This window comes from Poecilia reticulata, chromosome 16 (genome assembly GCF_904066995.2).
Source record: "Poecilia reticulata chromosome 16, P_reticulata-male-v2, whole genome shotgun sequence".
NCBI lineage: Eukaryota > Metazoa > Chordata > Actinopteri > Cyprinodontiformes > Poeciliidae > Poecilia > Poecilia reticulata.
This window is the reverse complement of record NC_088845.1, coordinates 20,372,182-20,399,775: the sequence shown is the minus strand read 5'-3', so window position 1 is coordinate 20,399,775 and position 27,594 is coordinate 20,372,182. Positions and strand designations below refer to the sequence as shown.

At 38.6% G+C, this 27,594-nt stretch overlaps 1 protein-coding gene across 2 annotated transcripts; it reads left to right on the top strand.

Annotated features, from left to right (window-relative positions):
- Positions 1-46: 46 nt before the first annotated feature.
- kcnn4 (potassium intermediate/small conductance calcium-activated channel, subfamily N, member 4) lies at positions 47-27,594 on the top strand. Of its 2 annotated transcripts, XM_081616963.1 has the most exons (9): positions 48-729; positions 9,422-9,517; positions 11,635-12,071; positions 14,836-14,974; positions 20,225-20,335; positions 23,297-23,418; positions 24,525-24,594; positions 26,990-27,156; positions 27,305-27,594. In XM_081616963.1, the coding sequence occupies exons 1-9, from the start codon at positions 334-336 to the stop codon at positions 27,306-27,308; spliced, it is 1,542 nt and encodes a 513-aa protein (XP_081473089.1). In that variant the 5' UTR covers positions 48-333; the 3' UTR covers positions 27,309-27,594. The 2 variants fall into 2 exon arrangements, with proteins under 2 accessions (XP_081473090.1, XP_081473089.1); XM_081616964.1 differs by lacking the exon at positions 27,305-27,594 and having other exon boundaries at positions 47-729; positions 26,990-27,160.

The window sequence follows — 27,594 nt, the reverse complement described above, 5'->3', positions numbered from 1 at the left end:
TGCAGTTGGTTGTAATTTAAAAAAAAAAAAAAAAGAAAAAAAGTTTGCTGCCTTTTTGGGTCTTCGTGTAAAGGGGCGTAGGAAACCTACAGAATACATCACGCATGAAGCTTACACCCTCGAGCGCACCAGCACGTGCTGACGCACGGTCTTGGAATAATAAGCAAATAAGTGCGCGCAGCCGCGAACTGTGTGCAGATGGCATCAGTGAGTGTAACCGCGCGTCGCCGGGTACCTCCAGCATCACAGAGGAGACCAGGCGTTTCTGTCACTCCGTAACTCCAGCGAGCAACAAACAGGAGAAGGTCCCATGCGCAGCTCTCCCACCGGGCTATGCCTTCCCCTACTCGGGAGGACACAGCAGCGGGGAGCTGCCGGGCGGAGGACGGAGCGGCTCCAGCTGAGAGCCGAGGAGGGGACGGCCGAGGTCTGGTGTGCGCCCTGGAGATGGAGCTGACGAACCGCAGCCTGTCGAGCAAGATGGACTGCGTCAGCTGCGACGAGCTGATCAATCGAAACTGCGCGGACTCCCCAGAAGTTTCAGTGCCGCTGTCTCCCCTGGGGAAGCGGGTGACTCACATGGAGGGAGACGACCTGTGCAGGCTGATAGACAGAAAGTTTCTGATAGAGGACAAGAAACGCCTCTGCGCGCTGGCTTTGGGCACCGCTCTGGTGGGGATCTTGCTGATGATAATCCACGCCGAAATATGCCCCTATGTTTACGAACCGGTAGGTTGCACGCGCGCGCACACACACACACACACACACACACACACACACACACACACGCACACACACACACACACACTCCACTACTATCAGATGTAGACAAACTTCTATATGACAAAATCTCCCATTTCTAATCATTTGCTTATTTTCCTAGTTTGGATCTGACATTACTTCCATTCTTTTTGCCCCGACTTTTCCTTTACTCAGTATGTTGAACTCATGTATATTAGGAAACAATAAAAGAATGTCCACCCTGCCTTGAACATGTTGGGAAGCTAATGATGCTACATTTGCGTGAACTTTAGGTGACATCAAACAGACATTTGATCTCTGAAATCCAGAGGAAGTACACTGATTCAGGGAGAAAAACATAACATTATAAAATCTGAATGACTTGTGCAGTTCAAATATTCGGGTTCTTAAGATAAGAGTTTTGTAAATGTGGATATATTTTGACTCTCACGGCTAAGGAGTTGTCAAGAAAACAGAAAAAGCAAAAACAAACAATGTGCAATGGGTGAATGCTCCACTTTCCCTATTGCGTTCAGTATTACATTCTGTTTTTGACTTGAAATACAGGGATGGTCAATATGGAATTAAAAATGTGTCACAAATAATTAGTTGCGTTTATTGCGGTCACAATAAAAAGTAATGACAATAGTTATTAGGAAGCCTGTTGTTTTTGGAAATAAGCCTATCAAACCACCTGCAGAAAACAAATACTGTTCAAAAAGACAAAAACTAAACCACCCAATCTGGTTACTCCATTAGAATAGATCAGACTTTGTCAAGTTTCATAGTTCAGTGAAATTATAATGGTTCCTTTTCATTTGTACCGTAATTTATATGGGAATTAAAACAAAATATAAAGTAGCTGAGAATTGAAAGAAATTAATGATTAAATGAACTGTATTTTTTATAGGTACTGTTAGTTGCTCTTAGAATTGAACGTTTTGCACATAACATCCAATAGCACTGATACATTGTTTAATTTATCACCATTGTCCATAGGTTTTTTGCTGTTGGTAAATAATTTTGTATGAGGTGGAGCCATCAGAGGATTTATGGGGTTTGGACGTCTGAGGATTTGCTTCAATCGGTATTTTAACTGTGCTGCTGAATACTGTAGTTGTTTTTAAGCCTATTTTGAAATGTCAACACAATACTGATTATCTCAGGAAACCACGGACTAACAGTAAAGCTTGCAGTAAACTCAGCAAGCTCAGTTTTAGTGGTTTGGGAAAATTGTCATTTAGTTTTATTCTTTTCACTGTATATTTTTCACACTCAAAATAGAAAATGTGACAATTGCCGTCCCCTAACCGAAACAGACGTGTTGTTTGATTATGAAAGTATTTATTTCAGTCTTGCTTTCCCTAATTACTAAATAATAAGATATCATCCTGGACAGACAATATCAGTTGTAGGAATAAAGTGCAACGATGGTAAAAAAAACAAAAAAAACCCAGAAAAGTTAAGATGGTAAGAGGTAGAACAAGTAGACAGAGGACAGAAGGGAATGAGGTCCAGAGGACAATAAAGAGAAACAGAAAGCAAATATCAGGTAAAGTGTTCAATATTCCCAAAGTTTTCCGCTATAGACGATTAAAAGTTGTGATACATCGACAGCAACAGAATGGAGGACCATTAATTAAACCCATCATACTGGCAACTTTTAGACAAAATGAGTCTCAGATTGTAGGAGATATATTTGAGTTCACCATATGATTAATCAGCCAAAGAATTATAGGTTCAAACATCATTTTTTCTGTATTTTTTCATATGCCAAAGTTTCATGTGAATATGTGGGAAAAAAAACAGTAATCACAGACAAAAACAGCGTTAAAAATCTTGAGAACAGGATCAGAGTCTTCTCTCTGTAACTTTCAGAGAGGAAAAGCTTTCTGACTTGGTCCGCTTCAAGTCGAGAGACTTTGATTTTTTTTTTATTGACAAGTTTCAGTTCCAAAGATTATGTTCAATGAAAAATAAATAAATAAATAAATAAATAAATAAATAAATAAATAAATAAATAAACTCCTGAAAATCCACAGTAACTTTTTTTTTGTTCCTGCTGTCATAAGGGGTTTCCTGATCAGCAGGCAACATAAACCCCATGCAGCTCGGCAACAGACTCTGCACCTGGGCTTTGACCCCCTCTGACCCACTGATTAGTGAGTCTGTTTCCAGATCTCCACTTTGGTAGCTCAGCCTGACATTAACATGCAGATCTCATTGGATAACAATGCCAGGCCACACAATCAACCAATTATTAACTCCCCCCGTTCTGCCCCGTCCTCCACCCTCCACCTTCTTAGCAGCAACACGCCAGCTCAACATGTGGAAAAAAGTTCTCATGCGAGCCGCAGAGCATCCGACCCCTTTCGTCCCGCGAAGTGGCGGTGATTGATTACAGTGTCGAAGGGCCTCACGTTTCCAGCAAACATCAGCCACACGTCTTTGAGCGACTCGGAGGAAGTGGGGACCCCTCGTACGCACCTGATGCATTCGTTGGGGGAGTTTGGAGCTGGAGACGTGACTGGCAAAAAAAAAAAAAAAAACTCAGGCTTTTTTTCTTTTCCAGTTCAATATGGACAGAGAACAGGTGTTATCCAATCATTTCTGAAAAACAGTCATAAAACTGCGGTGCCATGGAAATGTTGATGCACTGGAAAAGTGCTCTGTTGCACAGTTAAAATGTACTATTTTGGAGACTCGGCACAACTGATTTGAATGGCTTATATAACCATTGTTATCCTTCATCTTAATACATTATATGATATCCAAGTCATGACTGAGAGCTTGACTGCCATGGCTCTTTGTCAGCAGCAACTACTTCACAACGCAACAGATTTGCAGTGTCTTAGTCTTATTTTCTATAAAGCATACAACCTCATTTCTAAGTCTGCCGCAGCAGATTTGGGACTGTTTTTTCAAAGATATCAGCAGCCCTCAAAGTTATATTTGAGCATACTTTTACATGGTTTTGCATGAAAACAGGTCTATTTAAGTCACATTTTTCCACATTTTACCTCTTCCCCTGCAGCAAGATTGTTAACAGCACTCCAGGCTATCTTTCCACATCATTTAGTTTATAATTATGGTGTTTGTATGACCAGTCTGAACAGTCTCTCTCCATCCTGACTTTGGCTGTGCGTCTCACAATGAGCGTGTGCTCCTGTTTGTGACCTCGTGTCATCTTTTTGTCTGGTTTCCTTTGAAAAGCCTTTTTACGGTTTTAGACTCCACCGCGACTGACTGGCCGAGCAGACCTGACACGTTTCACAGGGAAAGTGGATCATTTTGACTCAGGCACTTGTGATTCCAGACGTGTCGACTCACGGTCCTGAAGAAAATGAAAATTAAGGCGGAAACCAAAATCAACCGCTTCAGATGTTGAAAACATGCGACAGCTGCAACAATGTCCGAGGCAGACGTGACACGCTGTTTACAACGCTTTGCCAGAATAATCCATGTACCACTTGAACCTTCTCACATTTTTTTCACGTTACACCCACAAGCTTTAATGTAATTTGTTGAGATTTTACGTGATAGAGCAACACAATGTAATCCACGATTATATTGAAAAAGATTTTCCATACTTCTGCAAAGAAAGTCTGAAACACGTGGCATGCATATTTATTTAGCTTCCCTATAGAACTCTCTCCTGTAGCAAATTGCTACCTACAGGTTACTTCTATCTGCTAAATAGCATACTTTTCAAAGCATTTAGCAATATTGTATTTAGGGCTATCATCACATAGCCATGTATCACTTCCAAGTTGTGCACTACAGTGTGCTTATCTGTCACAAAGGTTGTGGCTGTGATGTCAGGAAACACAAAAAGTTCAAGGTGACGGAACCGCAATTTTTCAAAAACACTGTAATCAAAGGTTGCAAACGCAACCTGTGGTGAATCATGAATGTGTGGGCTCACATTAGGTCTGACAAAAGTACTACGATACGCACAACTAAACTGTAAATTCACACATTACCAAGAACATCATCTCAATGATGGGGAGAATATTATGCTGTTCGATAGTCAACAGCAGAATTCATCAAGTTGTCATCCAATGTGTCTTCATGTCTGCTGACACCTTTTCTTCCATATTGCATGAAGCAGCTGCTTTACAGCCTGTGATGCAAAAACAAGGTTTTCTGGGACGCTGTCCATTGCAAAGTTTATTAAATCAATGTAAAAGTTTTATTTATTTTTAGAAAAATGTTTTTTTTTCTTTTTGCAAGATTTTGGAGCTTTTTAGTTATGGTTAGAAAATGTAGGTCAATGTTGACTCTTTTGTAATACACCCACAGTTTTTAAAACCATAATGTCATTCAGTGTGAAAACATTTTGCAAAATTAGCGAATCCCAGACCATTGTGTAACTTTGTGTCCCCCTTATTACAGATGAGTCTGTTCTTTAGTGGCACAGAACAACCAGAACAGGGCCGTGAGTCAGACCTGTCCCACATGTGGACAGCCGTCAGGGAGATTTTGCTGAACTGCATCTCAAAGCAAAGTGCAGAATTTATTCAAATGAGCTGCAGCGCTCATTTGTGTTCATAAAAACAAAGCACATGCCTGAAGCTCTGAACAGCGTTAGACTTCTGTTACGGGTTAACTCCTACGGTGTTTACTGTAGGCGTCTGCAGCACCAAGCTATGTTTGAGTTTTGAATTAGACTTTTGGGGAGCCAGGGTGTAGGACAGAAAAAAACTTTGAAGAGTTTTTTTTTATTTTCTTGCCTCTTTGCATTACTATGTTGATAGTCAAGAACTCTCTTGAACATGAATTATAAAAATCTAAAATAATGTGCATGATAATTAATCTTAAAAAATATCCTGAAAAGGACAGTCGGTTTTGGGAGTTGATATTTCAGATATCACTGTTTACACTTGTTTGTTCTGCTTTTAGTGGTTTGATTTCATTTTTCTTTTAAAGTCACGTGATGGGTGGCCATTCCTGCTTGCAGTGGTTTGTCTTAATGCCTTTCACGGTTAACCCAAATTTGCTTTACTCATTAAAAACAAATTGTTTTTCTAAAAGAAAACATTTAAAGAAACTCAGCAAAGTGTTTGCCGACACTTGGTGAAATGTTGAGCTTTTGTGAAATCTCCTAATTAGTTCTGGATGAGACGCAGAGACGACGTGGATGCTACTGCAGAAGCTGTGGAAAACAACGTGCCTTGCCAATGGACGTCACACACTACCACCAACACTCTCTGGCTTCACAGAGTTTGAAAGTTTGCAATTTTCTTTTTAAGCGCAAACCACATCCTGTTTAAATCTTCCACCGAAGTTTCATCCTCTGCTTTGGGATGCATGACTCACGGGTAAAGGTGCCGTTTAACCTGCTGTCATGAAGCAGTGCGGCGAATCGCTGCTCGGCTCCTCCTTCGGCTCGCGAACCGACCTTAGCGTGTGCATCTGTGCCTCCAGCTGTCAGCTTCCTGCTGTGGAAAGTATTCCATTACAAGCATGCTGGTTTCAGCAGTTCAGTTCATTATACAATCATTTATTCCTTTTTTTCATTAGACACAATTATTGTAAATCTCTGCTCAAGCTTCATGTGGAAAGACGACGATCATAATGGCTCCTGTTGCATCCTCTGAGCAGAAACAGAAGAACGATCAGCTCAACTTGCTCTTTTGTGAAGCTTTCAGATAGTACAGGTAGATAATACGAGCATAAATACCAGTAATGCAGAGCAATGATCCATAAAACAGATCAATTCTTGCATTGTACAGGCAGAGGTGGAGTTTAGCAAGGCTTTACCTATAGGAAGTAGCCAAATTGAACACTTTTTTTAAAAAAGAAAATGTTTTGAAAACACAATTTATGTCTTCGGAGTTAAGTTTCCAAAGAATATATCCTCTGTGAGGCATTTTAATTGATTTAATTCATTTGAAACTATTTATTAACGATTAGAACTTTTCCACCGGAGATGTTCCAGTTTTTAACTATGACTGATGCTGGAGCCAGTTCTGTAAAAGAACCGGTTTGCTTTTCCACCACTTGAGAGCCAAGACACAGCCACGTCGTTAAGTCATTATCAACAATTCATTTATTCATTGCTTAATTCTCCCCAGTGTTTTGCCCAGTGTTTTGCCCAGTGTTTTTGTCAAGGTTTGCAGTGCATGGAGAAAATTTATCGCCAGAAATAATACCATTTATTTCAGTAGCTCTATTAATATCACCAGCTCTGTTCAGGAATAAGGCTCTACAATCAGTGCTGATCAGTTTAAATCATTAAAAACAGGAGCTGAGCACAGCTTTCAGAGCAAAATGTATTAACACCGCGTAAAGATAAAAAGCTGACAGAGTTAAAGGACCGAGTTGGACATCATTTTACTAATTGTAAACTAAACTGCAGGAAAACAGGAGACAGTAATCTGATGTTATTGTGATGCTATTTCGACATTTGGTCTGGAAGCTTTTGATGTTTAAATTTGAAGGATTGAAAACAAAAATAGCTCCAGAGTTTTAAACATCCTAACATTTTGATTGGCGTCTCGTCTGGCCCAGTGGCGAAGCTGATTGCTGCTGAGGAACGCAGAAGCTTCTGGTCCTTTTACTGGATATTTTATTCGGTTTTTCAGTATTTTCTTCCAGTCAGTGTTTTTATCTAACAAAAAAAAAACACTGATGTGGATAAGAAAACCATATTTTGTCTTCCGCTACAGATTCTGCTGGGGACGATTAACGTCAATTTATCTTCGATACTGTAAAATGAAGCTGAATTGTGTTGGTTTCTGGACATGTGGAGCGATTGTCTTACTTTCTGATGTTAGATTTAATTAAGTTATCCCTTTTGCAGGGATGCTTCAGGTTTACGCTTCTTCGTTGGAAAGCTGTCCTTTCTGCACTCTAAGAACTTTTCCTTCTGTTTGTCTACATTCCCTCTTGGCAAACAGTAACTCCAGATTGTCAGATGAAAGAAGTTAATAATTTCCTCCTTGCTGCATATTGTTTTCAACAATGCTAATGGGCCGTTTGGGTCGACTGACACGTTAATTTCTAAGTATGTGATATCTTTAGATACACACTGCAACGTGCTGCCACCGGGACACGCGGGCTTTTATTACAAATCGTACAATTTTCCAGACATGTGCAAACAGTTGAAGCACCAAACAGCTTAACAGTAACCATATGTTAGGTCATGTTTTCTGTCTGTCTTAAAAAAAATAAAAAAATAAAAAAATTATCAGCCTCCATCACAGGCAACCTCAGCCTTCGAAATGCAATATATAAAGCTCTAAGACCTGCTTTTCCCTCTTTTTCCACGCACATCAGAGCCATGGTAGGGAAAGCGATAAAATCACAAACGGGAAGGTTAACTTGACCTATACGGTTTTGGCTGCTTTTTAAAGACATTAACACGCCCAGTTAGCAGTAAAAATCAAAGCAAAACAAAAACAAGGAAATTAGAACAATCGCTCTGGGTTTTGGAGGTTCGAGGCTTTAAACATGATAAAGGTGCTTAAGCACACAAAGCTCTTATGATTTATATCAAGAATTCAACGGTAATGTCGAAAATTAGAACAAAGGGGAAGTAAAATATGAATCATTTCTTTTGCTATTTTGTTGCAAAGTGGAAATTCTTTTCAGCGTACAATCCCAACTTTCAAAGTCCATATACCTCTGTTGACATCAGCGCTCTTTTGAGCTGGTCCAGTTGCATTTTCCGTTTTTATTCTAATTATTTGCTTGTTAAATTCCTTCTACAATAGCGTTTACTTGTATTCAGCAGCAAAATAGTGGAGTTATACATGATAAATCTGCATGAAGTTTAAGAACATTGACAACAGTAAAACAAATGGAAGTGGTTTGCAAAAAAGGACCAAGACCGACTGGAATGGTCCGATTTCATTCGGTTGTTACAAAAACCAAGTCACCTGATTGATGTGTTCAATGTCTCCACAATTACGCGCTACTTTTGCCAAGTTATTTTCAGGCAAAAGTACAAAGTATAACGAGCCCAGTGCAGAATAAACGACGGCCATCATTCCAATTGACATCAAGAGAAACATAAGAAAAAAGTACCAAGTTTTTGGCTGTCGGAGAGAAGTTGTTTGGACAAAAGTGGCTGGAAGATCACCAGTTAACTATTCAAGGTGATGCATGGAGAATTCACTCATTTTACCAGCAACAAATATGCACAGGCACCAATCAGGTGGAAATATTCAGACAAGTGATCTGGTGATGATGGCCGTCATCCACAGCAGCATCAAATATGTCTCATCCAGACTCTTTGGCTATGACGTGTTCCTCCATCCAGAGCGAACCCTTCACACCTGGAATATGGCAATGCAATATAATAAATACTTTGTTCTAAACAAAGCTTTGCAATAATATTTATAGCCATTGGACCAATAACCAATAACTTGGGCATCAGTGGACTCAAACGCATAAGGCTGAACATGTTTCATGTTTTGAGACAGAATCTGTCTCAAAACATGAAAATCCCTTCCACAGTCGGCGCCTCTTGCGATGTCACCAACCTTAATAAACTCAAAGCTTGATTGCCACTTATTTCGACTGCAGTGGAAATCTGCTTTTGTTATCAGTGTGTGTTTGTTAATCGAATAATATACGGCACTAATAACTGCGTAACAAAAACATTAAGGGAAATAAACTAAATGTCTTCTCTTCTGTCTTTGCTTAATCTTGTTCTGTTGTGTTGTCTTTTTAGGGCTCAAAAGTGTCCTTGGTAATCAACTGCTCCATAAGCCTGTCCACTGGGTGTCTCCTAATCCTCATCATAGCCTTCCACTATAAGGACATCAGGGTGAGTTCCCCTCGTTTCCTCTCGCTGGTTGCTTTGTAATGAATGTTCACTTTTTTAATGTTTGTTCCAAATTAGCTTGTTTTGTTTGAGATCCCTCATGACAATTGTTTTTAAGGAGCTTTTGGTCCACTGGTGATAGCCTCAACAGTGTTTAGCTGCACTTCCTCTGCCGTATGGATAAAAAGAGTCTGGATGGGAACACAACCCGGCACGGAGGAGCATTGCGTCCATGCTGTGATGTCGTTCCGGTCCACATGGCTTGCTGTCGCAGTTTGTTTAGTCAGTGTACATAAAGGGATTTGACTGAGGTTAAGCTGAGACAACATTTTAGTCTTTGTCCTTAAACAGTTGCAGCATGCTTGTTCAGTGGAGAACTTTTAAAGGCAAACGCTGCGTTTCCCTTTTTGGACTGAGTTTGTTAGCAGCCGGCTGGTTTCGTATTCTCGCTTGCATCTGCCTGATAAACGCGAGGCAAAGTGTGAGGAGGAGATAAGGGAGGGAAGGTTGAGGGTGGAGACGTAACCCTTTGAAATGCAAAGCAACATTTAATTTGGAAAGCTTTAGTAAGGCTTATGCCAGTAGAACAAACCGTTTTAGAGACGTTACTGAGGACAAATCCAGAAATGTAGGCGTTAGTGAAGGTGAGGCAATAATTTAAAGAGGAAAATCATGAAACGCAACACAAAGCAAAATAAAATAAAGACGAAGAAAAAGGAGAGAACTGAAATCAGATATGAAGTAGGAGGCTGAAGCCCCAAAAGTTTTTTTGATAAAGAGACAAAAGACTTGAGTTACAAGTCTTTTTTTAAACTGAATGAATCATAATTTGAAGTAGGAGGCTGGATGTAATCTTATAACAGAGGAGAATAAAAATGAAACAAACCTCATTAGTCACAGTAAAAAAGCAAAGAACCACAGCAGGACTGTGGTTAAGCAAAAGCAAAAGTTGAATTAAGATGAAGAAAAATCCACAATAATAGCACAGCTGTGACGTCTTTCCTCCTCCGCCATAAACACGTTATGATTGTGTGTTTCTCTTCCTATATTAAACAGAAAAACTCAGATGGATGTTTGTGATCCCTGAACGAACAACTTTTTCCCACTTTATAGATAAAATTACGGCAGCACATCGGATTCCTTTGCTACACGTTCTACAACAAAATAGGCATGATACTGTTTAAAAATACAGTATTTGTTAAAAGTTTTAAATTACCCCTCATTTGAAGTTATTTTGCTTCTTTTATGGTTGATTTTTCCTTCCTTTGTTTTTTTCTAGTTACTGCTACTGTAGTTTGTTTTGTTTCTTTGCTTTGCTGATACCTTTTTTACTGTATTTTGTTACTTTGTTATTCAGATTTTTCTGTTTAGTTAGTCAGTCAGTGAGTGAGTTCGTTCGTTCGTTCGTTGAATTCTTTTTCCTGAAACCCCTAAAGTCCGTTTGGAAAAGTTTCTTTGATAAAGAGACAAAAGACTTGAGTTACAAGTCTTTTTTTAAACTGAATGAATCATAATTTGACAGGAAAAAACAAATTATTTTAAATATAGTTAGGGACTGAAATTAAATGTATTAGGAGGCTGCTAAAATCTAAAAAAAATATTTAAAAAAAGAGGTTGCTTGTGGCTATAACAAGCCACAAGGTCCCAAAGACCTTCAGAAAGTGAGGAAGTTTGGATCATGACTGCTGTAAAAGATTATAAAAGATCCTGCCTGAAAGCAAAATACTAAGAGATGACAAAATATTTTAGACTTTGTATGTTATGCTGTAGACTTTTGCATGTTCTGCAAAAGCAAAACATTTTTATTAATTTCTGAGTGACCTTTTTTTCTTTATATGGCCTTAAATTTCTTCTAAAAATGCAAACTAATAATTTGCATGTTAGTTATTATAGCAGCATTCTATAATGTAACAGTAAATTACACACACAGATCAGTAAGTTCATTGTAGTGTTTCAGAAACACTAAAAACACTCATTTCTCTTAAATGACTGACTTCATGGCTGCTTGCAGGATCACAAGTAGATAGAGACTCATGGATCAAATATGAGCAAAACATCTGAAGTGTTGTGAATTTGTGTGATTTTCACCAGTTTCTTTCTCCGTCTGTTCCTCCTTCTAGCTGTTCATCATTGATCACAAGGAGGTGGACTGGAGAATAGCTATAACAAGCCACAGGGTTCTTGTCATCACCCTGGAGCTGTTGGTTTGTGTCATCCATCCAGTTGGCTCGTACTGGGAGGTGGACCTCTACGCCAACTCCTCCTCCGCCGCTCCTCTCTGCATTTCCAGTCACCACGATAAGGCCCTGCTGGACATGGAGCTGCTGCTGTCCATGCTCATGTTCCTGCGCCTCTACCTGGTCCACAGAGCCATCCTGCTGCACAGCAAAGTGCTCCTGAGCGCCTCCTACAGGAGCATAGGCTCGCTCAACAACATCAACTTCACCTTTCGCTTTGTTCTCAAGGTACTGATGAACAAACACCCGGCGCGAACGCTGCTGGTGTTTATCCTGCTTTTCTGGCTCACAGCGTCGTGGATGCTGACGCTGTGCGAGAGGTAAGAGAGATGAGTGTGTGTGTGTGTGTGTGTGTGTGTGTGTGTGTGTGTGTGTGTGTGTGTGTGTGTGTGTGTGTGTGTGTGTGTGTGTGTGTGTGTGTGTGTGTGTGTGTGTGTGTGAGTAGATTTGGGGAAACGAACAAAAGCATGGCTGTGTTTTGTAGCAGGAAATAAAACGTAATGGTAAACTTTATTCAGGTTTATTCTTAGTCTTCTATGCATTTAAGAAACTTGTGATTATTTTTCATTGATCAAAAGGAAGAAGTGCCTCTTCCAACACTAATGTTTTAACATGCAAATGATCTCTTCTTTATCAAGTTCTAACATTATGCAAATCTAACCTCAAGCCTGCAAAACCACACACCATAGATTCTGCTATGATAAAGCCGAACTACAAAGGTTTGTGATGAACTGAGAGCACCTCAAAAATCTGTGATACTATCAAAATACAAATATCTATTATTTAAAAGGGGCAAAATTATTTTTGTTGCATTTGTTGAACTTTCCTACATTGTTTCATTACAAATATTCATTTATGCATTTTATTTGGATTTATGACAGACATAGACATAGACTATGTCACATAAATGTCACATAGAAGGAAAGTAATGCATGCTTTTAAAAAATCTTTTACAAATAAAAATGGCACCACTTTGTGTCGATAGTACAACACATAATAAGAGCAAAGTAAGATAATTTCTTGTTACATTACTCACACATTCGGGTGCAATTTTATGAGATGTAAAAGAAACTTAAAGTGTTAGAATATTTTTACTAGACTAATTCTTCATCTCCAGTCCATTACCAAAGTTAAGCTGTCAAATTCTTTTTCACTCCTGGAAATTGGAGCACTTGCAGATTTAAATGTCATATACTGACTTGCAGCAACTCCGTATCTCAGGATCCCTGCTGCATGGCTGTTTGATGCACAGAGCTTTAGGGTTGCATCTTAGGGGAAATGCGTTGCTGATATTTGGCTGAAGATGAACCGACCCGGCTCGAGTCCAGCTGAGTACTTCAAGATTGTTCTTAAGTATCTAATCTAAAGCAAATACTATGTCTGAAAAACAGATCTCTCCTACGAAGTTTAATGAAAAATTCTCCCAAAATTCAAAGCTGTTAGGTCTAGAGTTAAATATTTTAATTAATTCAATTGTTTAACTAATATAATTTGTTTCTAGATTTCTGCTTTGTGGTACTAATATGTGGAACAGTTCATAATGTTCTGTATTTACCTGTATGGGATCACAGATTGGACTTGATTTTTAGATTTGACTTCATTTGAAGGACAAATAAAATTTTAATTAAGCAGTTTCCTGTAGCAGTAGTTTATAGAAAATGGTATCATCTTTGGTCACATAATTGAGCCAATGCAGTGAACTTCAGTTCCTTATTCATTATAATTAGTAATTCCGTTGTTGTTTTCTGTTCTGTTCTTCTAAGAATATTCTTTTCTGTGTGAGTTAAAAAGCCTAGGTAATCCTCTGGCTGTCATGGTGTGAGGTCATTTGTATATTTAAAGCTTAATGAGAGGTCTTACCCAAACCAATACTTGTTTTGCTTGTCAAAAGTAACATTAGAGCTGAAAATAATAGGTGCGTTGACCTCTAAATCGTTTTATAATGAACCGCTTTGCCAAATGTTCCCCACACCTGCTGCTACCTGCCACTTACAGGAGACAAACACAGTGTCATGCATACTTTTCCTTCAAATTTATGTGGACTTGAACATTTCCAAGCACATGACAACGCAGGAAATTTTTTTTCCCTTCTCCTTTTCAAATTTGTCATTTGGATAGTAGTCATCAGATTGTTTGTAAATTGCCATACAACCCGTGCCTAGGCTGAGACCAACCCAAACTAAAAAAAAAAACAGACAGAAAACATGCTTTTATACAGATAGTCCCAATTACTGATGATCAGTTAATCCTGTGGTAGAAACAGGGGTGTACTTAGTTTTTTCTTACCTATGACTGTATGGACAGTAACTTTCTTTTTCTCTCTGTCGCCATTATACTTTGCATTTTTCATAATTCTTAAGGTATGTGCACTTGTTCTTTACAATGTCTTACTAGTTTATGATGGTAATCGTTCCCTTCCTTCACTGATAAGAGAGTTTGATTAGTGAACCCTGCCTTTATTCAACATACAGAATTCTGTTTGCTCTAACATGAACACACGCACACAGAAAGTGATGGATTCCGATCGATTCTGTTATTTTCCGATTAATTTCATTCATGCAAATGTTCCTTAATGTGAGTCCAACTCAAACGGAGACAATAAACAGGATTATATTATCATATAGCATTACTGAGCATTCTGTAAATATTCATCAGGTCTGTATTTTCATTTGGTTCGAGATTGACTCAATAGTTTAACCTGGTTTACTTTTTTTTAAAGTGCATCTCTTCTAGAGGTCTTAAACTTGTTTTTTTTTTCTCTTTAGATATTTTATCAGAGAAATTGGTCAGCTGACAAATTCACAGAAGTCTACATCCATAAATTCTTCTTATAGATGCGTAAAACTCAGTTGATAGTTTTTATTTTTATTACATCCAAAATTACACGTTTCCTTGTGATGGAAGGATTTTTTTTTTTAGGAATTTATAGATACGTGACATGAAAAAGAAGACAACTGTGAAAATATGATTGGCGATTATAAGCAAAAATGATGATGATAGAAAATACATTTTAAGGTGAGCCCTCCATCTCATCTGTCAGTCTCGCCTCCTCCTCTCTCCGTCTCTCCATCCTCTCATCTGCAGGCGGTCCGAGTCGCTGACGACGGGCCAAATGGACACTGCCTTGTGGCTCATCGCCATCACCTTCCTCACTGTGGGCTACGGAGACGTTGCACCCAAGACCAGCTGTGGCAAGGGGGTGTGTCTCTTTACCGGTGTCATGGTAAATAGATTCATTTCTTCTTGAGATAATGTGGCGTATGATAAATACAAGAGGCTTAAAATGATTAAAATGCAGTACTGTGGTTCTCGTCCACGGGTTGTTATATTTGTTACAGTAGAGCTAAAGTGATGCTTGAGGTTGGGGCGTGGCGATGTCTTATCTTTGTTTCACTTCTCTGTTTATTAAAAATAAAACCACTTCCAGCTTCCGATTTGCGTTGATATCTAGCCTGATAGTTATCAATGTGCTGATTCAGTTGGTCATGCTGCACTTCTCCAGCCATCTTTCGTCAACTTCCTTTGCTTTTGCATGAGCCCATTGAAAAAAAAAAAACACCATACAGCCACACTGGTTAATCTAACCAGTGACATTTTGCTAATTTTATACACATTTTCTAACATTTAAATTTTATGTTAAAATGTTAGAGAAAAGAGTCGATGGATCCAATTTAGTCAGCGATGCATTTAGTTGTGAAAGATGTGAGCATGTTGTGTCAGAAGCTCGTTGAAAGTAGGATGTGTAGAAAGAGTTTAGCTGCAGTAACAAGTTTTTTTTCTGAATGCTGAACATAATGCGAGCAAAACCGTAAAGAGGGATTTTTTATGAGATCTGTAAAAAATATGAAAAGATGAAATAAACAGAAGTAGTTGAAGGCTATGACTACATTTGAGCGTAATAGTGTTTCTCACTGAAAGTATGTGGAAGTATTAAGCTGTGAAAGTGTGCAAGTTTTTTTGCAGATTTTTTTCTGAAATTATGGGATTTTCCATTCATTTCAAGGGGGCTCAAGGTGACGACAAAAAGCTGATTATTACACAAACCATGGTAGATATCAATATCTAAAGACATAGCAGTGATGTCCTGAATGAGCAGAACAGGGTTAAAGTTGAATGGCTGGAATAGCACCAGGTATGCAGAAGTAGTTAAGTGGTACGGAAAAAAGTGGAGGAACTTCTGCAGTAGACATTCACAAATAAAGAAAAACCTTCGTTTGAAGTGATTTTACTCAGTAAAAGAACCATCCACAGTATGAAGTCATTGTTTTTACAAAATCATCACAATTCTATTTTGCATTAATTCAGTTTTGTTGAATTTATTCTTCACCAATAATGACTCTTTTAATTAGCAATAAGGGATATCCTTTTTCCACCGGGGCAGAAAATGTAACATCATTTTCTAAAGCAGAAGGGAATTTTTTTTAGTCACTATACGATTAGTAAGACAGATGAATTACCTTCTTCCTCTGAATTGTTATGTTATGTAAGACACAAATAATTAATAGAGATTAAAATAAAAAAAATTCTGATTCCTTTATTGCTTTCTTGATATGGCATTTATCAAGCTATACTCAGGCTAAATGTATTGCAAAGACTCTGCAACACAACCTGAAAAACAGCCTGGAAGGCCAAACCAATCATTCAGATTTATCCAAGCATTGCAGAGGCTGCTGTACTGACCAGCTTTAGAAATGTACATAAAACCATTTCGGTAACGCTTTATTTGAAGGGGGGGGTGAATAAGACCATCATGACACTTTCATAAACATGTCATAAACATGAACATGAATAAGCCTTCATGAATATTTATGACTGTTGTCATAAAGCATCATTCGGTAAATTATGACACTTTTAATACAAAGTTGACATTATTCAAAATGTCTTTGTTATCACAACTTGACATTAACCAAGAAATCATTACCGATATAAATTTGTTATAAAAGTAATACTGATTGCACTTTAAAAATTAGGTAACTTTATGTTATTAAAGGTAAAGTTTAAACAGTAATGATTTATTGGTTAATGTCAAGTTGTCATAACAAAGACATTTTGAATAATGTCAACTTTGTATTAAAAGTGTCATAATTTACCGAATGATGCTTTATGACAACAGTCATAAATATTCATGAAGGCTTATTCATGTTCATTACAGGTGTTATGTCATGTTTTATGAAAGTGTCATGACAGTCTTATTCACCCCCCTTCAAATAAAGTGTTACCACAATTTCCTCTTTGAAAAGTTTTAACTGCATGTCCTCTTCACTTTTCACCTTGTAGTTTTTGTCTGGCATTAGAGTATAAAACTCTGCCATACTGAAACTCGCAAATGTGTTAAATTAATTAACATAATTAATGTGACAGTTTTGCGATATAGATATGTATGTTTTACCTCCTCGTTCAGTTTTTGCAATACATCCTTTCATCTCTTTTGCTGGGACTCAGACTAAATATTTTCAGCTTTGTTCCAGGTTTCTTAGATTTATTCTTCTCTGTTTTGTTTCACTCCTTCCTTGCTCCGTTACAGAACATTTCCCCCCTTTTTCTGTCGGATTTTTCCTATTTCATTTGGAATTGGTCTTTGAATGTCTTTCTTTTGGCAGTGTATTTATTCTGTGCTTGGAAACCACTTTTCTTGGATACGTTTGGCTTCTGCCATGAATGCATTTGCTGCAGCACGCTTCCCAGCAGTAAGTTAGCTCACTGTGGAGGAGGACACCAAACATATGAAGTATTGTAGCTTTGCTCCACACATGGTCTACAGTTAGCTCTCTTTTTCTTATCCGAGGAAACAAATTAAAAGGGTCCCAGTGAGAAATCTTACAAAGCAATGCAGCTTCAATGTTTGTTAATACTATATGATCTTATTCTTAAACATTTTCACATTTTGTCATGTCACATCCACAAATTCTCGGTAAAATCTTAAAAGGAGTTTACAATGAAAGAAGTATGATTTTGAAGTGGAAGTAAAATAATCTATGATTTTACTCATAAAAACATGATTTGCTGGGTGAGACAGTACTTTCTAGAAGCACCATTTGCTTCTATTGTCAAAAATCTTTGCTTATCTAATTATAGAAGTCAACCTTAGTCAGAGTTTTATGTATTTAACATCATATTTCCAAATCCTGCTATAAATTATCCATTATACTTAGGTCTGGATTTTGACTGGACCATTCTAACGCAAGAATGTACTTTGATGTAAATAATTTCTCTGTGGTTCTGGCTGTAAGTGGACTGTCGAACTTCTTCCCCAAGCTTGCTGTCCTTCTACGCCAGGTTTTCTTCCAGAATGACTTCGTATTTATCCTCATTCATCCGTCAGCAACTCTGACGAGCTTCCCTGTCCTCGTTAAAGGGAAGCATCCCCCACATCATGATCTTTCGGTTATCATGTTTTGTAGTTAAGATTTTGCGTTCGGACTGATGTCACATGTTAGTTTGGTGCCACGCATAACAATTTATATGGAGACGGGAAGGTTTTTTGTTTTACTAATCTGAGCAGAGCAGCTTCTTCCATGATTGTTGTGGCGTCCCTTACATGGCTTCAGCCAAACTTGGAATAGGATGTCTTTTAGCTTTCCACCAATATAAGATTTATGCCTGCTATTTTTCTGAAAAGGTCAGATTTATGAAGTTTCCTAACAGTAGTCCTGTTAACAGATTCTTCCACGGGAACATGGCGGCTCCTCCAGAGTTGTTAATCTGGACCTTCGGGTTGCTGACAGAAGATGTACGCTGTCTTGTCTATTTGGTTTACATGAGGATAGCTTCATAAGTTTGGGTAGTGCCACACCTTTTCAGTTAGCAGATGGCGGGTTGAACAGCGCTCTGTGAGACCCTCAGTGGTTTGGATGTTGTTTTGTAGTCTAAATATGTTTAGATCAACTTTTATCTCTTCCCTGTCTGCTGTGCTCTTTGGTTTCTGTGGACATGTTTGTTCACTGATGCTGTCTAACAAACCTCTTAGCCATTAGCAGCTGGATTTATTCAAATCACATTGCGCACACCTGGATTCTGAAGGAGGGAGTTGCAATAGATCTGGGGTTGCAGAGTAGAAGGGGCTGACAGACTGTCCACACCACACTTTTCAGGTTTTTATTTGTAAAATATTCCAAAAATTCCTCATATATGTTCTTCCAAATCAGGCAAGGCTATGTATTCTCATGTATATCACATAAAATCCCAACTAACTTTGAAGACTGTAGCTGTAACTTGACAAAACGTGCAAAGGTTAAAGGGGTGGGATTAATGTGTTTTTTGTTTGTTTGTTTTTCTTTTATACAAAGAGAACTAAAGCCAATGTTCCTATGACAGCAGGTGTTCAGAAAGGTCAGGAACAAAGTTAAAGATTAAATACATATGTGTAATAAAACAAGAAGACGGTACAGCAAGACAAACATTAAGTCACTGACGATGAGGTGTGGCGGATTCTGAAAAAGCGACACACTTCTCTGCCACCCTGAATTCAAGCCAAACCAGATCAGAATCCCTGTGGTGGTTCTGGTTGTGTTTAGACACCTTTGTGACAGAGTGGAAAACAACCACTCTGTATCTCATATTTCTCCATCTGCCTTGTTTTATAAGTTTCCCCTAAAAGAGAAAACTTTCCACCATATCCATTTTTACCAGGTTTATTGCATTTGGCACCGCTACAGCAGGAGGGTGTGCAAACCTGTGCCCACAGTTAGAAAAAAAAAAAACAATTTCCGACTCCCAGTGGGAAAGTCCTGGGAGTTATAGGTAGTGATGCTCACACCTGTAACATGGCTGGAAGCTACTCTGCTCAGCACTCCTGCATAAGATCGGACTGCAGCTGTTTCCAGGGGTTGACAACTGTGTGTACAGTCCATCGCTGTGTGTAGACGGATCCGATGAAAGAGCTTTTACCTCCGGGGTTTCGCAAACGATGTAATGATGGATGTTTGGTGGCTGCTGAAGTAAAGAATAAACATCTTTCAAAACTCTGCCTGAACGTTTCTTATGATCATGCTTTGTCTGTCCTTCTCTCTCTCTCTCTGTTGCAAGCCAAAAAGCAGAACACCAGGTAAAAACTGGTTAACTCCTACTAACTATTGTGGACATGAGCTCAGTGCATTGCTGTGTGTCTCTGTTCTGTTTTACATCTTATTGTGTTGTGTTTGTGAATGGATTTTTGGAAAACTGCAGATCCTTGTCCAATAATAGCAAGTTATTCTCAGAGGAAACCACACAATTATGGAGTCTTTTGTTTACCTACAGAACTCCTCTTTTCATAAATGTAACTTGATTTATTAGTAGTAACCATTAAGATACGAGGATCAACATCAACTTCAATGACTAGCTCATTTCCTTTGAGGGTTGCATCCCAAATACTAACATGGTAAAGTTACCATCATTTTAATGGCTTGGTGTTCTGACAAATCTTAAATTATTAACTGAAGGTCTGCAGTGAAACCAGCGCTAAATGCTTTTGTTTACCTTTTCTGGGTTTCAGGGTGTTGCCTGCACTGCTATGCTGGTGGCCATCGTTACCGAGAAGCTGGCGCTGAACAAAGGAGAGAAGCATGTGCACTTCTTCATGATGGACATCCAGATTTCTAAAAGGGTCGGTTGTAACTCTCCTTCAGCAAATGTGTTCAATACCTCAAACACTGAGTGTATAATAAAGCAGCAGCAAAAGAAAGAAAACAAAACGCTGAGAGCCAGCGGTGCTACTGCAGCAGTGGGAGGGCATAGCGTGGTGTTGGAGCCCGGAGGGTTGCTTTTAATTTAAATGACACTGTAAATTATTATTAGGTTATTAAGAACAAAATGTTTCATGATCCTTAAAAACTTCCTGTTTTAGAAAAACCAAAATGTTCCACCTCGTAATTAATACATTACAAACATTTGGACCCATATTTTCTTTCTCATTATCTCATAAATGCGGCTACTGATTGTTTTCAGTGGTCAGAACCGGTTCGGACTGTGATGTGTTGTGTGTGTGTGTGTGTGAAGAAAAAAATGCTTCTTTCCTTCACACATTCAGACATGTTTTCCTTTATTGTTATGCGTCGTTTTCCTCATAATCGTTTCTTAATCTTAAAATTTTCCACTACGATAAATATATAAATAATATTGGAATACATTAAATACATGTATAAGGAATTTTTACATTTTTAAGCATTGTTTAATACATAATTAAGATAGAAAATGTGTGAGTCATAATTTAAAGATTGAATTAATTTCATGTTAATTTCACCCCTATTCATACTATTCAAAGTTAATTTAATGAAAGTAGCAGGTTCCCCTTTCCACATTTATTAAAACCAATAATTATTGTTTTTCTTCTTCTGCTCATCATTTAATCTACCGTTTTCTTTATCTCTTTATCTTCCCAATGAGGAGAAGATATGTAACCTACCCAAAACTTATGTATCCAAAACATAAGTAGAGATAATGCACTAAAAGGAACATTGTGTCTGTCTTTTTAGTTGTTGTCAGCATCACGGGAACATTGTGTTTTAATGCTACTGTAAATCCAGATAAGTTCGTCCTGAACTTTTTTATTTACAAGGCAATGATTTTAACAAGAAAAGACTGATTCAGCTAAAGCACAAACGCATCTGTTCATTTGATAGGAATAGATTCAGTCGCCAAAAAATGTACGAAAATCCTCCAACAACTCTTAATCTACAAAACGGCTCTGAACTATAAAATGTGTTTAAATAATTTTGACCAAAGGTGTTGATTCTTTAAAAGCTAATTAGTTATTAAAAAATACAAGACCCCTAAAATAATCCTACACCCATTAGGATCATTTTACACTAATATATTAAAGTTTCGGGAAGTATGCGTTATCATTCTACTAATTCTGCTTTCGTAACTTTTCTATTCCCTAATTGATACACAATTGATAACAGGACAGTGTGAGGGGGGGTAAGGGAGGAAGATGAGGCCTGCCAAGTTCTTTAGAGCTCTTTCAAGGCGTCAAACAGAGGAAATAATCTTATCTCTGACAGGAAAGAAGCTTCAGTTAGTTCAGTTCGGAGCAGGACGGACAGGAAACTTAGCTTACTCTGGTGTTTCTGTTAAACGTGGCCTGCAGAGGAATTTGAAAAGTGGAAGCCTGTACTTTAAATTGTTGCTTGGTTAGAAATCAGAGTTTTAATTCAAAGGGACTTATTTAAGACTCCAAGTTGAAGAAAATGCAGATTTATGACATCATAGTGTTAGCATCTGCTTAGGCTTTCTAAGGAGAGCTATTTCTCCTCGCCACATGCAGTAGCAGCACTGTTTGGAGACTAGAACCATTTCCTCTCCTCTCGTGGCTGCATCCTGTCTCTAGGTGCATCTCTGTGCGTGCGCATGCATCCTTCAGAGCTATCACTAAAGGGAACAAGGGAAGACATCCGGATGCGGACACTGACAGGCTATATTAATAACCACTGCAGCAGGGCCGGAGTGACATCACAACAGGGCAGTTGTAGCAATTTGTGCCGGAAAACAAGCTGGACGCAAATAGAATCACAGGGAAGAATGCTGCAAGACCCGAATGCGGGCCGTTGGGTCTTGTGACATTAAGAAGTTTAAGTTATGGTTCTGAAATGTTCACCAAAGAGAGAAAGTGTGAAACAGGAAAGACTATCTGAATTTAATCAGCTGCGTTAGATGCTTTCATGTCCTTTCTAAAAGATATGAGGAAACTGCTTAGCGTATTGGCCAACAGAGTGTTTCGTAAAAGTCATAATAGAACTACATGATGGTGTTGACATTTTATGTCATAGACTGTAACAAAGTAGTGCTTAGTGGGGAAATAGACGGAAAATTATTTATGGTTTTCAGATTCTCTACAGATAAGGGAGAGTATTAAATAGAGGAGCAGCTAAATGGTAGCTTTGAAGGAGCTGCAGAAACCCAAAGCCCAGAATCTGTTGTCATTAATGGATGAAGGTAACTATATCCTGAGGCTGCGAAAGACTCGGGACAAAGTTTTAGTCCTCAAGTGTTGATGTCCTACAATTTCTAGGTGTGTCCCTGTTCTGACAAAACTGAGTCAAACAGTTTTCTTCCTCATTAGGTTGTGATTTTCTGCAAGTTCCTATTAAAGAACTAATAATATGATTTAGGTGTGCTAAAACCATAAGGCTATAGAGGACTGACTGTCGGGGACTGAAGAACTTCTTGTGTGGATGAAATCATATTCATGAATTAAAGTAGCTTAGATCTAAATCCAGTCTGAACGTTTGGTAAGATCTGAAAATTGCTTCTGTGTCCAGTCTCACTGAGCTTAAACTACTTTGCGAAGAGCAGAGGGGGGAAAAAAATTACTTTCTAGTGAACATATACATACTTTTTGAATCACGTTTATTTATAAACAAATGGGAAAATTGTGTATCGCTTTCCTTCTTCACTGTTCACAATTATGCACTACATTGTGTTGGTCCCACTGAATATATTGAGGTTTGTGATCGACACTTACAAATGTGGGACAGTTAAAGTGGTTTAAATGTGTTGTGCAACATGTTAAAGATGGACTGATGTTGTCTTGGCGATCTTATCATTTCGTCTCTGCGTTCTAATACAGATCCGGCATGCCGCCGCTAATGTTCTGAGAGAATGCTGGCTGCTGCACCGTGCTAGCCCAGCGAAGGGCAGCCGGGACGAGCATCGACGACACCAGCGATGTCTTCTGGAAGCCATCAGAGTGTGAGTGTGTTTAAACCTGGGCAGGAGCTACAGGATGGTGGCATTTGTATGCCTTGCAGTGTGTACTTTATGGACCATTAACTTTGTGTCATTAGCCATTGCAGTCCCCAACTGCAATGGCTAATTTAGATTACCAATGAGATTGACTTGCAAGTCTGGTGTTAGCGGGACATGTGTGAACAGGAACACACTCTTCTTTTGTGCCCAAGTCAAAGTTCCTGCTAGCAAGTGACCAATTAAAATCGTTATCGGTAAAACATTTGTCCCTAAAGATCCACTAATCAATAACACACTGAACACAATTCGCTATGTTGAGACGACTTCAAAGTTTTGTATTTCTTGTAAATATGGAATCCCAGAACTCCAAGAACAAGTGGATTGCACAAGCCAGTAAGTTCAGAAGTGTGATTAAGAGCTCCATTATTCTGTCAACAAGAATACATGTGTGAGGGCGCTCTGCGTTAGCCTGCATGGAAGGGCCTGTGCTTCCTGTTTCAAACTGGGCTGAACCATTACAAATAAACACCCTGTGGAAAGTATGAGAGCGGGAGGAACCTCCACACCTCGGGAATTACTGTCTACTGTAATGAGACTCCATCACCTCATTATGTTCTCGGCCGCCAAGCACCGATCGCAATATTGGTTTCCATAAATTTGTTTTCTTTGTACTTCTGCTTTCGTCCATCTGTGGAGCTAAATTTATCCGTTTTCCACCCCTGGCAATGTTTTACAGCTGTTTAACAAACTCAGCATGACCCTCTCCGCGCTGATTAGTGGAATACTCGTCAGCATATTCTTTTCCCCAAACCGGACTGTCTTGTGCCAGGACTGGTATATTTGTCCAAAATTGGGACGCTGTGTCTTTAGATGAGCAATCTAAATCACTGACTGGAGCTTTTAGACCCAAAACATGATATAATTGGCTTTAGATAAGGACTTTGAATCCAAAAGAATTTTTTTGTGCCATAGAAATGACTAATTTGATCCACTTCTGTCTCTATGTGCAGCACATGAAATCATAAAATGCAAAAGTGCTTATGTTTCAAATACCTCTACATGACTGATGTCTAACAAACATGGTTTTTATGATTATTATTCCTCTACAGATTTCGACATTTACGCCTCAAACAAAGAAAACTGAGAGACTATGTCAGTGAGATGGTGGACCTCCCAAAGGTAAAGGCCAGCTGGAACATTCAGTAACTGTTTCACATCAAAGATATAAGAAACTACTTTTCTTTAATTCTAATTAGGGTTCAGATCCTTTTTGGGGAAATTATCTAAAACAGAGAAACACTAATAATGTAGAGTTGTATACAGTGCATTTGATTGAGTTACATGGAAAATAAGCAGAGGGTTAAACAGTCCACAAGAATGGAAACTTGTAATTCAGTCTGCAGCTGGCTGTTTAGCTCTATGGAAGATATTCAGTGAAATCAGCTCACTGTATTCTTTACTCCCTGAAACCTGCTTATCATTCATTCAAAGTACAGAACCAGAGGAAAATACTAAAACAACCTCAAGAATAAGGCACAGAAAGAAAACATTACAACCTGACTGCAAAAATAAGTAGGTGGATCTCATTAAATTAAAATTTAATTGAAAGGGTGTTTCAGTTATTCAGTTAAAAAACATTAAAACACAGACCCATTGCACACAAAGTTATATTGCAAGCATATTTTTGTGTTGTGTTCTTGAAATTCTGCTTCCGAAATGAATATTGTGTAAGATCAAAGAAAAAAAGTATGAAAAGTATGAATGTACTTTGTAGTATATAATGGACCTAGTATTTAGTTGAGGCTCATTTTGTATGAATTACTGCATCAGTGCAGCTTGGCAGGAAGGAGATCAGTCTGTAGCTCAGCTGAGGTGTTAAGGAAGTCCAGGTTGTCATAGCAACCTGGACCTCAGCTCATCAGCATTGTTGAATCTGATGTTTCTTCCTTGTGGTCTGTGTGGGTGCTTTTCAGTCAAGCACTGTGATACGGTGGTAATTTAACCAGCTATCGGTACTTTTGGCAGAGTGGGCATGTGCCAAGTCCTGCTGGAAAACAAAATTAGCATCTCCATAAAACTTATCAGCAGGGGGAAGCATGAAACACTCCGGTCCATGTCTTGGATACGTCTGTGTGGTGGCTGTCTGTCACCACTCCAGCCGCAGTGCAAAACTTCTTTGTTTCTTCCAAACTCTTAAATGGACGTTGCTGCACAATTATTTTAAGGCTGCAGTTATCTCTGCTGCTTTTTCACCCTTTTGTCCTAAACTTCTTCCTTCCACCGAATTATTTATTGACATGCTTGGATAAAGCTCTCTGCAAGTAGCAAGCTCCTTTAACAGTGATCTTTCAAAGCTTACTTTCCTTCTGAAGGACTCTGTGTCTGTCTGCTGGACAATTGCCAAGTTAGCTAAAACATTTCTGTAATATCAACAATTCTAATAAATTCAATTTTAGGTTTTTGATCATCTAGATTTAAGCTAGAACGATCAACATGAACAGAAGTAAAAACAGAAAATATCTCATGCTGTGTAAACTACAGAATATGAGCTTCACTTTTAAAACTGAAGTAAATCAACTTTTTTTTTTATCAAATTCCAATTTAATGAGATGGAGATGCGTTAATGTTTCAACCTTTCATGTTACAACTCTCTTCCAAAATTAATTAAATTCATCCTTCTCCCCCGCACCCATTAAAACTCCACATACTTCATTAGGTCAACGTGACATTTTCGTAAATATATTTAAAATTCTAAGCTCAGAAATCACATTCATTTACATAATACTTTTGCAGCATTTACATTCTCTTGTCTTCTTGTATATGATGCCTCAGGTTTAGCTCTTACAAATGACAAGATTAGAAAAAAACAAACAAATAAAGTCTGGTGTTTATGCCAAAGAGTTAAATTTTTTTCTAATCAGACCAGAAAGTTATATCTCGTGGCCTGATAATCCTTCAGGTATTTTTAAAAACTCCAGCTGGACAGCCATGTGCCGTTTATGAAGGAGTGGCATTTGTCTGGACGCTCTACCAGGACTGACAGGTGGATTGCTTTTTGGTCATTAAAACATGAAACCAGCTAGTTAATATCTATGGCAGGTAGCAGATTGTGATGGAGAAAAAGTTAGCATCTCCATAAAGGTTGTCATAGTTGCTTGTGAAACTTATTTTTCCTCCACTCAGCTTTCTATGAACATGCTTGAATACAGTCCTCTGTATACAGCCACCTTCTTTAGCAGTGGTCATTTGTCACTGGGTCTATTTGCAACTCTCAAGCGATTAGTCTTCCCACTGAGTTTGTCGTAGTTTGATCGTTGCTTACATGACTCATTCAACAAACGTGTGGATGCTCTTCAAAATCCTTTTGAAGCAATTGAATTAAGTTTTAGAAACATCTAATTGCAAAAAAGAAATTACATTCTCTTTAGGTGGGGTTGAATTTACTCCATTTTGGAATAACAAAATGTGGAGAGAGTGAAGCACTGAAGTTTTATATTATATTATTGTTCTTTTTGTTTTATTTGAAAATAAAATAAAAATATGTGAATTTGCTTTGTGCACTGGTCTCCATCAGATGCAGATGATCATGTGTGACCTCAGCGCCAACTGGAACAACTCCTATCGAGAGCTGGAGCAGAGGATTCTCTTCATGGAGCAGAAGCTGGACGAGCTGACTCGCTGCTTCCAGCAGACCTCAGAGCTACTATTTGAGGTCCTACGTCACCGAAACCCTGAGATCAGGTAAACAGCACTTACAGCAACAGCTTGTGATGATGCTGCTGATCTGCTGATACACAGACGGCAGGATGTGGTAGCCGAGCTGAAGTGAAATGTTCCAGCTTTGGTAGAAAGTAGAAGGTTTTTTTCACAGTATTTCCTCCTTTTGCAGGTGACATGGCTGCAAGCACTTTTTTTCCCTACATGTCGGTGTCTGCAGCATTTCCGTCTGCAGCGCCTTCAAATCCTGGCTGCCCAGAGCTGCTGGAGAACTGCTTCAGCAAACATCTCATCCACTGGCTCGGCGGTGGACGCTCAGTGACTCATTCTGTAAAGTTACAGACGATTTACATCTTCAGAAAGTGGGACTGTCAGTTTTTTGGGAAGTCTGCTGTGCTGTGTGGCAAATGTATTTGTGATTGTGCACAAATAACTGATCTAAATGAACTGTAGATTACTTTA

Excerpts from the sequence above, each read along its gene's own strand:
- kcnn4 (XM_081616963.1), top strand. The coding sequence starts at position 334 with ATGCCTTCCCCTACTCGGGAGGACACAGCAGCGGGGAGCTGCCGGGCG. Across the intron at positions 14,975-20,224 it reads GTCTCTTTACCGGTGTCATG|GGTGTTGCCTGCACTGCTAT; the intron begins GTAAATAGATTC and ends TCTGGGTTTCAG. Across the intron at positions 20,336-23,296 it reads ACATCCAGATTTCTAAAAGG|ATCCGGCATGCCGCCGCTAA; the intron begins GTCGGTTGTAAC and ends GTTCTAATACAG.